Source organism: Sinocyclocheilus anshuiensis, unplaced genomic scaffold, assembly GCF_001515605.1.
Source record: "Sinocyclocheilus anshuiensis isolate Anshui unplaced genomic scaffold, SAMN03320099.WGS_v1.1 scaffold478, whole genome shotgun sequence".
Lineage (NCBI taxonomy): Eukaryota > Metazoa > Chordata > Actinopteri > Cypriniformes > Cyprinidae > Sinocyclocheilus > Sinocyclocheilus anshuiensis.
The window spans coordinates 674,598-688,340 of NW_015542376.1; the positions used below are offsets into that span (position 1 = coordinate 674,598).

General features: G+C 37.3%; 2 protein-coding genes across 8 annotated transcripts in view; both read right to left on the reverse strand.

Annotated features, from left to right (window-relative positions):
• Window positions 1-2,415, reverse strand: part of LOC107692285 (histone-lysine N-methyltransferase EHMT1-like) — a 33,745-nt gene extending 31,330 nt beyond the window's left edge. For all 6 annotated transcript variants that reach the window (XM_016491257.1, XM_016491255.1, XM_016491254.1 and 3 more), the window contains exon 1: window positions 2,340-2,415. In XM_016491257.1, the coding sequence (XP_016346743.1) occupies window positions 2,340-2,360 (21 nt within the window). In that variant the 5' untranslated portion in view covers window positions 2,361-2,415. The remainder of the gene's footprint in view (window positions 1-2,339) is intronic.
• A 3,499-nt stretch (window positions 2,416-5,914) lies between these two features.
• Window positions 5,915-13,743, reverse strand: part of LOC107692286 (arrestin domain-containing protein 1-like) — a 44,688-nt gene continuing 36,859 nt past the window's right edge. The window contains exons 3-8 of one of the 2 annotated variants that reach the window (XM_016491261.1): window positions 13,578-13,628; window positions 12,655-12,809; window positions 12,360-12,542; window positions 12,035-12,211; window positions 9,387-9,861; window positions 5,915-8,064 (exon numbers count right to left, since the gene is read on the reverse strand). In XM_016491261.1, coding sequence (XP_016346747.1) covers window positions 7,997-8,064; window positions 9,387-9,861; window positions 12,035-12,211; window positions 12,360-12,542; window positions 12,655-12,809; window positions 13,578-13,628 — 1,109 coding nt within the window. In that variant the 3' untranslated portion in view covers window positions 5,915-7,996. The remainder of the gene's footprint in view (window positions 8,065-9,386; window positions 9,862-12,034; window positions 12,212-12,359; window positions 12,543-12,654; window positions 12,810-13,577; window positions 13,629-13,743) is intronic. The other variant, XM_016491262.1, reaches the window with a different exon arrangement.

A 13,743-nucleotide genomic window follows, 5' to 3' on the forward strand; every position in this document is an offset into this window, starting at 1 on the left:
AAACACTGTCATTGGCTTGTTTAGTTAACACTCGAAGGTGATTGGGCTCTCGGGCGAGATCCCAATTCATCAGTCATGACTGACGTAACGTCAAACGTGACTGACTAAAAGGGAACTAGCATGAACAACCACTAAGTTACTGACCCTCAAACAAAAAGTGTTACTATCATCCCCGGTCTCCCCCTATAGGCTAGGCTACGCTCGTTTTTGTGACACTTTTAATGCATTTTATTTATTTTCTTTATATCTTTATTTGATTTAATCCATCTGATCGCGATGGCGCCTCACGTACACACAAACAACATTAGTTCTACTGTTGCCTGACATTTCAGACATTCATCATAAAACTAAAATGCAGTCAACCAAACATAAAAGTTACAATGTTTATTTTAAAAAGGTCCGCTGTAAAATCAGCGTGCTGTGCCCAAACAAACATTTTTGCGCATGTGAAGGATTTTACACGGATATTAGAACATGAGTGAAGTATAAAGCTATGTTTAGGCTACATAATGAATAATAGTTTTGCAAACAAATGTTACAAATATGGCAAAAATGGAAACATTTGGATTCTTGTGGTATGAGACAGGCTCGTGAGCCCAATGCTGTTTCAGTTTTGCTTGACATTTGTATGCTGTTTATAATGAATGCCACTATAGCCTAATTAGATTTATTTTATAGTTGAATATATAATTTTATAACTACTTATTTTTCATTCTTGTTCTGTTCTGAATACCGTTAAATTTAAAATATTTGTTGTAGAGTGAGGGGAACTAAATAGGCTGTTTATATTTACGAGTATTTTAATATACATATAAATTACATAAATTAATTTAAGATTATTTTTTTTCCACTGAAAATTCTTCCCCATGCCCACTTCCTTGACTTTAAGCCAAAGACACCCATGTAGATCCGTTTCACAAGACATAAAAACGTTTAGAAACAACGTCAGCTTGACTCAATCACTGGATGCAGTGAAAACTCAGATAACAATATCTACCTGAAACTTCCACACTAAAGTATGGCTTCATCTTTTTTGTTATCTTAATTAAAAACATTCAACGCAAGAACACTCCAAGGAGAAACTTTTAACTGGCCCTTCTGCTTGATGTCTCCAACAGAACATTCCTCCAACAAAGGCTTGCATTAAAGACCATGCTGTCATGCACCTTTATAGCCTACATGTTTTCTCATTCCGTCTTTTCCTACAAGAGACACTTGAAACCGTTGAAAAGACCCAATCACAGGGCTCCCCCTGTCGGTGAACAAGTGCAAGTTCTCTCCAATGGATAAACGTGGTGATGTGTTTTATTTCCTCATAGTACTCCATATAGCGAGCACCTAAACACCATGCAGACATGGCTGTCAGTAATAAAACTGCAATTCAGTTTCATCCAATATACTAAATATCTGAGTCATGCCAAAAAAGACATTCCTGAATACCTCTTTCTATGAATATGACTTAACAGGGTGGCTCCTGTCAAAAAAATCTGTAAGGAACGTATAGCCTACAGGATTTTATTTGGAATTTCGATCATAATTTGGAACTAATTCTTATTAATATTTTTTTAAGTTTGAATCTTGAGATAAAATTACATAAGGGTCTTTAGGATAGTCAAGATTATTACATAAATTCCAAACGGCTTCCCTAGGGAATTTTACCTTGGGTCATAACAACTCTCCAAAGAGCAAACGCGTATCTAAAATCCTTTTACATGAAACCAATGTAACTTCATTTTAACCACACAACACTAATGCTGACAAGTGCTTTAGCACCAAGTAGCTCTTAGCTACAGCTTCCTGCATGAAAGAAGCTGCATACTACTGATTTTACTGAAATATTCCTAAACAAAAGGGAAATGCCGCTGGGCGCTTGGCTGAGGTACGAAGGGAAGCGTTTGTGGATGATGTACAATAATATAACAATATGCACTGCCGCTGTATTTACAATAGCAACACAGCAGCATCTGAAGCCGGATAGTGCCCTGGAACTAGCATAACAACAATCAACTTGCCGTGTACAAAGAGCACAGGCAAACTGAATTCAGGTTTCCAGGCAACAGCAGCCGCACCGCAAAATGGGAGGCCGCCCCATTATTTCCCTTCACAAAGCTTCACGAGCACTCACTCGCACAACAGCACCGAGTTTTCACACTGAAACAGACCGTCAGGCGGGCTCTGAAAGACCCGTGAGGAAACCTGCTCGGGATAGCCGCTCAAACCTTCAACCGGCCGCTCAGTATGCCTCAAACGGTTTGTCAATCAGTCGTTGAGTCAAACCGACCAAACCAGCATGATTACACAGATAAACAAAGTTACATTAATCGTTGCTCTGCTCTTACCTCAGTTTTCATTGAAGCCATGGCTCCTCACCCCGAGACCCCGCCCCCTTATGCTTACGTCACTGATTCACTTTCTTTCAGCTGTGTGGAGTAGTGAAGTAAAACTCATTTCTGAGAATCGGTTCGTTTAAACGGTTTCACAGAACAGGTTCAAATACACTGATTCATGAGTCTTTTTATTCCACTAAGTAATTACGCCATCTACATGCAGCAGCAAGCTTTTAGTTGTCCTCACGCTACTGCGGAACCGAGGGTGGCCCCACGGGACCACTTGCTGAGGGCCCCCAAAACACTTACACGCCCCTGGATAGGCCTATGACAGCGCCAACACGTGTTATCTCTTCAACAAGCCGACGCGCAAACTTCCGCAAAAGAAACTGAAAGTCTTAGATGCGTGATCTTCATTACAAGTAGTAGCCTAAGACTAACGCATGAAGTGACTAGGTGTAAATAGGCCCTAAATTAAAACGTTCCTGTTTTAGCCTGATACGTTTTTAATTAGACTAAGTTTTATTACTAAGCGCTTTACTTTTATATGTCCCATTTCAACTTGTTGCAGCCATGCAGCTCATAAGATAACCATTTAAAATCTAAATATTATTTGTATTCACTGAAAGGATATGACGTTCAACATTTCTTGGCTGAAAATATAACAATGTCGAATAAACTCATGTTTCCAGTAGGCTATGTTTCATTTGTAAAACATATGTTTTAAAGTAATTTTTTCTCTCATCAGTCAAATCATCGGTTCACTTCAAATATCAGCTCACTCATCTGTTCTCGACTCATTGCGAATCCGACACGTCCGAAAGAGAGGGTTTTCAGTTCAGTGAGTCAGTACTGAGTTGGACCGATTCAGTCCAAATCGTAAACGAATTGTTCACACCAGTTTTGTCAAATAGGCTAGATGAAACGATTCTTTGAAAAGATTCGATTCAAACGATCAATTAATTCCTGAATCGGACAGTGCTAACGTTTGCTCATTATTGCTCATATTCTTTTATCATCTGGAAAGAATAGAGGGCTTTGAACATTTTTTTGTGTACTGCTTCTAACCATACAATTTTAGAACCAGTCGGGTTTAAACTGGTCTCCCAGCCTGGCCGAGCTGAAAACCTCTCTGACAACAGCCGATAGGCCAACGAGATCACAAAACCTCCGTAGGCATTTTACTTAGCAGGGAAGTAATTTATTTCTGACCACCCATTAATATTCTCCATGCACATTTCTGGGTTCGTCACTCCATCTTTCTCTGGCTTTCAGAGTGTCTACCATCCATGCTGACTACACACCATTGTCAATGTCCTTATGTGGCACTGTGATTATGATGGATTGGGATCAGTTTCTATGGCAACAGGGAAGAGACAGCAGGCAGTGCTGGAGGTAGCTGGACGCCTTGATCTTTTAATCCCTATTTCCTTGCGTTGCCAACCAGAAAACTGTGTAACGAGTGAGAATCATTGAAAACAGGCAATCAATCTAAATTATGTTTATTTAGGTTAATTTATTTAGGACTACTGAGCAACATAATGTGATACAACTGTTTCATAACCATTACTAATGTGATTTTTGTCACTGTATAATTTAAAATGACTGTTTCAAGGACACATCTCTATTTTTTTTTATCAATTACCCATCAAAATATATTAAAGGAAAACTTCACCCAAAATGTAAAATTTGCTGATACTGTATTCACCCTCAAGCCATCCAAGATGTAGACGAGTTTGTTTCTTCACTGGAACATATTTGAAGAAATGTAGCATTACATCACTTTCTCAACGATGGATCCTCTGCAGTGAATGGGTGCCGTCAGAATGAGAGTCCAAACAGCTGATAGAAACATCACAATAATCCACACAAATCCAGTCCATCAATTAATACTGTGTGAAGTGAAAAGCTGTGTGTTTGTAAGAAACAAATCCATCAAGGCTTTTTTAAAATTTGCTTCCTTTAACCATTGCTTCTGACTAAATTATGAGTCATTTTGTGCAAATTAAAATTTTTGGGTGAACTATTCTTTTAAGAAAGTAAATAGGATCAATTCTGATTTCACACTGAACTGATACGTGAGCAAATAAATACTTCCATGCATTTTAATCATTTTTTATGAGTAAGTAAGCACAAATAATTTTAAAAATTAGAAATTTAAATGAGCAACATCTTGGGGAAGGCCTGAGAATTTAAGTGATTTTATTTTCTGTACAAGTTTCATTCTGTCACATCTTTACATAGAACACTGATCCACAATCATGCTACTTTATTTCAAAACCTGCTGGAAAATCAAGAGAAAGGAAAGTATCACACAATGATAAAATGAAACTTGATAAAGCTGCATGTTGAACCTTTGGTGAAAAGGAAAAGACGGAACATAGCACATGTAAATAAAAAATGACTAAGTGTTTGTCCATACTGCAATGTCAGCATTTCCAAAAATGGAGGACTTGCACATTTTAATCATTTCTTTCACCTGCAGTGCTAAAATAACTAACTATCTAATATCCCCCATGACTTTTTTGAGAGGCAAATGTAGAGAACAGTAAAAGCGATGCAATGTTATCTCAAAGTATTTGTCTTTTAACAATTACGATGGGACCAGGGACACATCAGATTCACATTTAAGGCAAAACGTGGTTTAAAATACAGAATAGGTGTTCAAGTCAGGGGTTTCTTTACTGGATTTTGATGATAAACATTAACAAATTAAAATAAATCAGTTTAAAATTTCTTATTTTTGTTTGAATGTTCTTAACATTTGTGCAATTTTAACATAGTGCTGCTCACAGTGAAGAAACAATCTGAAATTTAGCTGCACTGTTAGAAGTCATAGTGGCCTCCTGCGATACAATCAGCAAAGTCAAGATCCCTTGATATGAATATGAATGGGTCATTCTATATAATCTGTAGCTTCTGCAGTCTAACAAGATGATTCAAAAGTACATTTTTGAAAGACTTTAAACATTATATCTGTTGTATAATGTTTAACTGTTAGTAAATTGCATTAATCCATTTCATGCTACAAATATACATTTTTTTAAATACAATTTCCACAATCAATCACAATCAGACTGCCAATTTACCCTGCTGACAATTGGAACAAAATATGTGACCCTGGACCACAAAACCAGTCATAAGGGTCCATTTTTTTTAAATTGAGATTTATACATCATCTGAATGATGTATAAATCTGAATCTGAATAAATAAGCTTTCTATTGATGTATGGTTTGTTAGGATAGGACAATATTTGGCTGAGATACAACTATTTGAAAATCTGGAATCTGAGGGTGCAAAAAAATCTAAATATTGAGAAAATCGCCTTTAAAGCTGTCCAAATGAAGGTCTTAGCAATGCATATTACTAATCAAAAATGAAGTTTTGATATATTTACAGTAGGAAATTTGATATATTCCTACAGTAGGAACATGATCTTTACATTATATCCTAATGATTTTTGGCATAAAAGAAAAATCAATAATTTTGACCCATACAATGTTTTTTTTGGCTATTGCTACAAATATACCCCAGCGACTTAAGACTTGTTTTGTGGTCCAGGGCCACATTTAAGATCAAGTGATTTAAAAAAAAAAAAAAAGTGTAGACTTTTCCTTAAAAAGTGTTTGCATTCTGAAAATATTATAATGTTCTTATGACAAAGTTTTTTCTGCGTTATGGAATAGTTCAGATCTTTCAAAGGGGGAAATATGATGCAAACAGTGTGAACACATAACCTTTGCACAATAAATCCTTTTTATGTCCAATAAAATCAAAAATATGTAGACAGAGAATAAATGCTAGCTTTTATGTCTCTATTTTTTTGTTTTCATCAAAAAGTACACAGGGCAGAAAATCAACCCTCTTAATGAAAATAAAATAAAGCTACTGGATTTTTGTTAATTCCTTTTAAGAAATATACATATTAGCACATGAATGCATCACCTTTTCACTGTTAATTTTTTATATACTGTATAAAGGCGCAAATGGCACCCTTTTTGTAGAATGACCCAAATTATTTTTCTCTGTCAGCACTGTAAATGGTACATAGCGCAACATAAATTTTAAACAAATACTTAGAGACAGATGGAAAAGATATAGAATATCACAGGATTTAGTACTGAAAACATGTCTTCTAAATTTGCTTCATACAAAATGATGTAAAACATGATATAGGTGGTCTGTTCTGTAGGGCTGTTGTGAATCGCACTTCCTTTGCTGACTGAATCAAGTACTAAACTTAGTACAACACTGAACTAAAAATGGAAATTGATCATTTAGATTTTGGAGAAGGAATTCAGAAAATATTCTTAAAACACAGACACTCTCACACACACACACACACACACACACACACACACACACACACATATATATATATATAAAAGTGCCTTTTGTGCTTCAATTTTACAATTTCTTCAACAGTTCAAGGGTCTGGACAAGTGTTTTGGAAAGAAGTGTTTGCCATATTAAAGGACTGTACACAACAATCCAAGTACAGCCTAAGGCCTCACCGGAAATCTATCATAAATCTCCAATCGCTGTGGGCTAGTATGAGAAATATCAATGCATAAGACCAAACAAGTCACGTACAAAGGCATGTACAGTTCGAATCAGATTTCAAATGATGCATATCAGAAATGTCCAAACTCTAACATATTACCTACCAGCACTGATATTACGCAGTCTGAAAAAAAAAAAAAATCTATCACACTCTGAATGACATTTCTTTGAAATAATAATTCTAGGGTGAAACAATGAACCCCAGAAAAGAAAAATCTGATTATTTTGCTTTGTTTTATGTAAAATAAGGCAACAAAAATACAGAGTCAGGAGTCCGAAGTGTCATCCTAATATCTTGACACCCTGTAAAACAAAATGAACATATAACTAGTTTTCATTTTAAAATGATATGTAATATGTTGTTCCCTTAACCATTCAAGGGACACTGGCTACCATTTGGCCAAGTGATAATGACTTATGTATGTGATATTCCAAAGCTGTATCCACACTGTATCCATTTGGTGATGAGATGGATTTTAAAAAATCAAATGAAAACTTCCAACATCAATCATGATCAATAAATAAGACTTGTTCTTTCCAGAGTAACGTTCTCTGTGGCCCAGTGTCTCCGTCAAGAGCCATTCCTGCTGGCATAAGCATGGAGTGCCTTATAATTCATAATGAACGTCACAAGGAAAGGAATATTTGTTTCCTCAACAAGACTTGCAGTCAAGCAGAATTATATTTCTGCGATAAATCAGATTTTACAGAGCATGCTTTGTGATAAGATTTACATAAGGCCAGCCTTGGTTGAATGAAAAAGTATTTTCAGTGTAACTTTCACTTCATAATGTTACAGATGCTGGTATTCGTTTCGCAAGAACTCTGAGTGTGTCTCATCTTGGGGATGCTCAAGAGTGCTACATCTTAAGTTCTTAGCACTGAAACATTCTCCCTGTACAGTTTCAAGGTTGTTTTCTTCAATGTTGAAACGGTAATCTGAGTGGATTAACTAAAAATGAAGGAAACAATCCTTTATATGTTTTAAACATATTTGGCTCATGGAGAAGAAGGGCCAGGTTTATGGGCTGGCAGCAATGCCTGTACCGTCCAGCAGGAGGCAGCAGATGAATGGCATGATGAAGAAGCGAGACCTCTAATGGGTCTACCTCATGCTACTGTTGAAGCTGGAGTTGTTGCTACTGCAGCTTTCCTCATAAGTGGGGGGTGGCTCTGAAAAGAGTGAAAAAACAAACAAATTTCAATAAATCTGCATTTAATTTGAGTACATAATCAGTTACATTCACACTGTGACAGGGACTTATCTAGATAGCAAACCTCTTTTATAAAAATACAAGATTCACATTTGCTGCTACCGAGGTTAGGGTTTCAATGATTAGTCGATTAGTTCTGCCACTAAATGATACTTTGGATCAGCATCGAATAGTTTTAATTATTTAATGTGCGCTTACTCTAGACATGGCGACAAGTTACAGCTTGTAGCGCACTCTTAATTATTTGATGGTTGTAACTTTAACCTTTGCTGCAATGTAACCCCATACATAAACGAAATATTAACAAAAGCCTCCTACCAGAAGTAACGTCTAGAATAAAATGGCAAACCGATTGGATTACAACAACTAGTGATGTTTCCGTTTTGATATTTTACTGTAGATGATGATGTTGATTACATTTTAGGGAAGTGAACATTATAAGTATAAATGCTTTTCAAGCAAAACTGATCTTAACTATACGCGAGTTACTCGCATGCAAGTGTTTTACTGTTTTAAACATATAATATAGATAGATTGACAGAACAACAGAATGATAGAACGATAGAAGGAACAATTGAAAGACAGACAGACAAACAGACAGATAAATGTCAAATTTTCCAGTTTGTTGTATTAATCTTAGATACAGTTCCGAGATGTATTATTTACATATTTCAGTGTTGTTGTTGTATTTATGTTTATTGCTTCACATGCATACATCGATTCAAAATTCAATAAACATAAATACTCCAATAAATACAATAAATAAATAAATATGAGAAAAAAAAATAGACTAATTTGGTATATAAATAACTCTATATAAAATATCTACATATTTCAATACACTTTTAAAAAGATAATTTATAAATATAAATATTACTTTAATAAACTTCATTGTTATTTACACATCAACTTTTAACTGTTACCAGTTTCATGAGAAAAATAATTTTGAAACATCAACTGTAACCAGATAAACTGACATATTTGACCTTTCAACACTGAGTTTACAAATTTGAATGCTGCTAATTGAATCAAAAAGAGGCAATTTTTTATGCAACTACACATTATTTTATAAAGAGTTTATGACCTACAGTATGAGCTAGAGTTTTTTGCTTTGTAGTTCTAAAGCTTTGCACTAGCCATTTACATAATATAAACACTGACCCATCAACTAGTGAATAAACATACTGCATGTGAATCCTGCTGCAAGACTTTTTGGAGAACAAGGGTAACCACCCAGGCACAAACCTGTACAGAGTACTAATTCTCAACTAGATCACTCACCATGTGGGTATTCCCAGGTGCTGTATTCAGGGGGCAGGATGAGGGGACAGGAAGTGGGCACTGGCGTTGTATTACCATCTGTGAAGAAAGGTATGGTGGCCCCTGTAGACAGACAGAACAGAGGAGCAGAGCCGTCGGAGGATTGGGCGAGCTGCTGGCTCTGCGTCGGGAGTGGACCAGACACTTGACCGAACACGCTGGGAGACATGGAGAGAGGAATGCCGGACGGGTCCTGCTGAGAATGACTCTTGGTGGGGATCTCCTCGCTGTCTACTCCTCCTGCACCCAGCTCACCCTCCAGGTCGTCCTCTGCAGGAGGTGCGCTGGGGACTACGGGCGCAGGGCTGAGGCTTGGCATGGCAGGCACTGGTGCGCCTTGGGCGATGGGGTGAGGAATGGAGGGAGTTAAGTTCACAGCAATGTTCCCAATGTAGATGGGTAACGTGACCACAGCCTCTGGAGATTTTAGTGAAACCTGTGAGAAGGAGATGCACTTCATGACATGAAGCTATATTTCTAGATAAATCTTAATTTGAAAGACTTCAGCAGTGCATCCAAGAAAAGACCTTCAAAGAATAGTTCATGCAAAAATAAAAATCACACGTTCATGAGATTTGTGAACAAGTCATTCTTTTAAGTTGGATCTTTACAATGAATCCGTAGATCCGTTGACAAAACTGACCTGAATGTTTTGTTCATGAATCAGACTGATTTGGTTAGTCAAAAATAAAAGTGAGTCCAATCTTTTCTATGAACTGGTTGATCAAAAATTCTGCTCTGAATGATTCATTCATGAATCAGACTGAATCAGTTTTTGAAATGAACTCATTGAGTTCAGTTTTTTTTATTATTAATTGGTTGATCCTGTTCACAAAACTACTCTGAATGATTCTTTCATGAGTTAGACTGATTTGGTTCTTGAATTCAACACACTGAACTAGATATTTTCAATGAACTGGTTGATTCAGGTCACAAAAGTGTTCTGAATGATTTTTTCATTAATCAGACTGATTCAGTTCTTGAATTCAACTCACTGAGTCAGATATTTCCAATGAATCAGTTGATCCAGTTCACAAAACTGCTCTGAATGATTCTTTAAAGGGATGGTTCATTGCGATTTCACTTTTTTAACGTTAGTTAGTGTGTAATGTTACTGACGCAACATTAGCATAAACAATATCTGCAAAGTTACGAAGCTGAAAGATCAATGCAAACAGAGATTGCGTCTTTTAAAATTCTGGCAGTTTAATGCCTACAAAAACGGCTGGTAGGGACTACAACAAGTTACTTCCTGGGTTCGTGACATCACAAACCCAGATAAACCCCACCCTCTGGAAAAGACAGCAAAGGGGGCGAGGCCTGCGCTGCTTTAGAGAAGAGGAAGAGAAAACTAGAGGTGCACGTAAAAATCTATTCATATATGAATCGCGATTCTGTCTTCTAACGATTCTAATGGATTCAAAATTTCAAAATCAATGTTCTAAAGCAGCAGTTCTTAATACTTATCCTTGCGTCCCCTGCTCTGCACACGCTCTGCATCTCTCTCTCTCTCTCTCTCTCTCTCTCTCTCTCTCTCTCTCTCTCTCTCTCTCTCTCTCTCTCTCTCTCTCTCTCTCTCTCTCTCTCTCTCTCTCTCTCTCTCTCTCTCTCTCTCTCTCTCTCTCTCTCTCTCTCTCTCTCTCTCTCTCTCTCTCTCTCTCTCTCTCTCTCTCTCTCTCTCTCTCTCTCTCTCTCTCTCTCTCTCTCTCTCTCTCTCATTCAGCTCAGCCAACAACAAACAAAAAACATAGGCCTACCATTAAATGCCGTGCTTGCACAGGTTCTGCATGATCCTCTTCAATAATATCCTCTGCATCTCAATCGGGCTCAAACTGAGAAGCGATATTAACGACGCCGTTGTTTACAATTCAACCGTAGCACATACGGCTGAGGTGAGGGGCGGGACGGTTAGACGCACACTAGAGGTGGTTTAGCCAATCACAACACACTGGGCTAGCTAACCAATCAGAGCCCATCGCCTATTTCTGAGGGAGGGGCTTCATAAAAGCAGGAAATGATCAGCGCGTTTCTCAGAGAACGGACAGAGCGATGTGGAATAACGGTAAATTATGTGAAAAATAATGCGTTTTTTAAAAAACGAAGCATTAACACATGTTAGACTGCACCCCATAAACACAATCAAGCCTAGAAAAAAAATCACTGAACCACCCCTTTAATGAATCAACTTACTCGGTTTTCGAAATCTGTTCACATAATTTGATTTTTTTCAATGCATTGGTCAGTCCTGTTCAGAAAAAATGATCTGAATGATTATTTTATGAGTCACACTTATTTGGTTTTCAAGTTCTATCTTTTCAGTGCATTGGTCGATCCTGTGAGGTACAACATTTAATTCCTTTGAATGTTTCCACATACAGCGGAATGTCAAGAAAGCTCACTTGACTTGAATTCAACTCACCAAGTCAGATCTTTTCAATTAATTAGTTGATCTGATTCACCAACTGGAATGATTCTTTTATGAATCAGACGGATTTGTTTCTCTATTTCAACTCACTGTGTCTGATATTTTAAATTAATTGGTTGATTCAGTTCACAAAAGAAGGTTTTTACCTCATGTAATGGTAAGGTTCAGATTTCCTGTCCCATACCTGGATAAAATACTCAATATCTATGAGGCTGCAGCCAGTGAGGCCTGATTGAGGAAGAGGAGGGACGATGATCTGTTCTCTCCACTCTGCATGTTTACCAGCCTTCACCCCGGCACCCTCGACCTCTGCTATGGGCCGCAGATCAAACACTGGCCGCTTTGTTTTATACGACACTCTCTGCACAGATATACACAGTTGTAATGAGTTGCATTTTCTGACAATTTACATCTACAAGTACATCACCTATTGTCAACCCCAGTGCTGCAGAAATGTATTTTTATGAATCTAAATATCAGCGGAGTCTCTTTTTTTATTTTCTTCTCACCTGAATAAGGCTGGCCATCACATAGCCAGTGTCTTTCCCAGACTTGTTATGGATCTCAGTGGATAGTTTGATAACCTGTCCGGAAGTGTATCCTCTTAGATCACTGCAGGCCTTCAGCATGAGCGTGCCTGTTTTTACCAGGAGGTAGTTAAACTTTTTTGTAGTCACAGCACAGCTGGGTTGCTGGGAAAAGAAGGGTAGACATTAGGAATTGGAAAGCAAGTATAATATAATATGTATAATATGAATAATAATATAGTAATATATATATATTTTAATTATAGCCAAGTCTCACCTCTACATCTGGCAACTCATTGAGGTTGAGCACATTGAGAAGGTAGAAGGGTCGCTGGGTCTTGTAGTCCTTTGAGAAACGTGGTGTGTCAATAAACGACCTAATTTTGTACAAAATCTTCCCAAATGGGCCTTCGAACGAGGTTGGAACGGATGCTACAACAGACATAAAGAATATGTTATTTTGGATTTGTCAAAAGCTTTCCTATTCAAGCTACCTTATAAAATAATCATGTCTTTGACAAAACAACACTATCGTTCAAGGACCAGGATATTGGTAGATGGCAAGATGATGTTAGAGCTCACAAATCAATAAAGTGAATCAATACAACTCTAAGTGCTGTCATTGTGAATCTGTTTTAAAAGCAAAACATAAGCTGAAGACTCGGGAGCTCTGAAAAATGAATAAATAATTGCAAACCACTGTGAAACTCAACCGAAACAGCCCACAGATATTAACTAGCTTTATCTCTATATCCTCGCATTTGTTTGCCTTATGTCAAAATGCATTTCTGATTTATAGGGAGGAAAGTCCCTAGATTGATCAGATCCGTTGAGGTTAATCTTTAATAGCTGTTCATACGGTCAGCATTAGCAAGCAGCCACTAATTAAGCAGCCAGGAATGTCGCTGCCATGTCTTCCCTTAATAGCTCATGATGGGACATGTGTTTGTGCAGAAAGGGGAGGGCCCATAACAAAAAGACTTTATACAGCTGCTGTTAGACCAAGGTTAAAATTAAACTCTTCTTCCACCCTCTCATCACGCTTCAGAGGCACTCAGCATAGTTTAACCTCACACCTGAGTGCTCTCCATCTACGGTGCACAACACAACATCCTCATTTAATGACTAACATTAAGTTGCGCTGAATGAAAATGTGCTTTAACTGCTTGAAATGCTTATCGTAAAATTAAAGAAAATTACCTGGAATGAGAAACTGAAACGGAAAGCTGTGCTCACCAGCTGACAGAGTACCTGTAATGGCAGAGAAAAAATAAAAAATAATGTACATTAATACATATTAATAAATTTACACACACACACACACACGTTTGTACTTGTTTATGCTATATTGTGTGGACAAAATGTG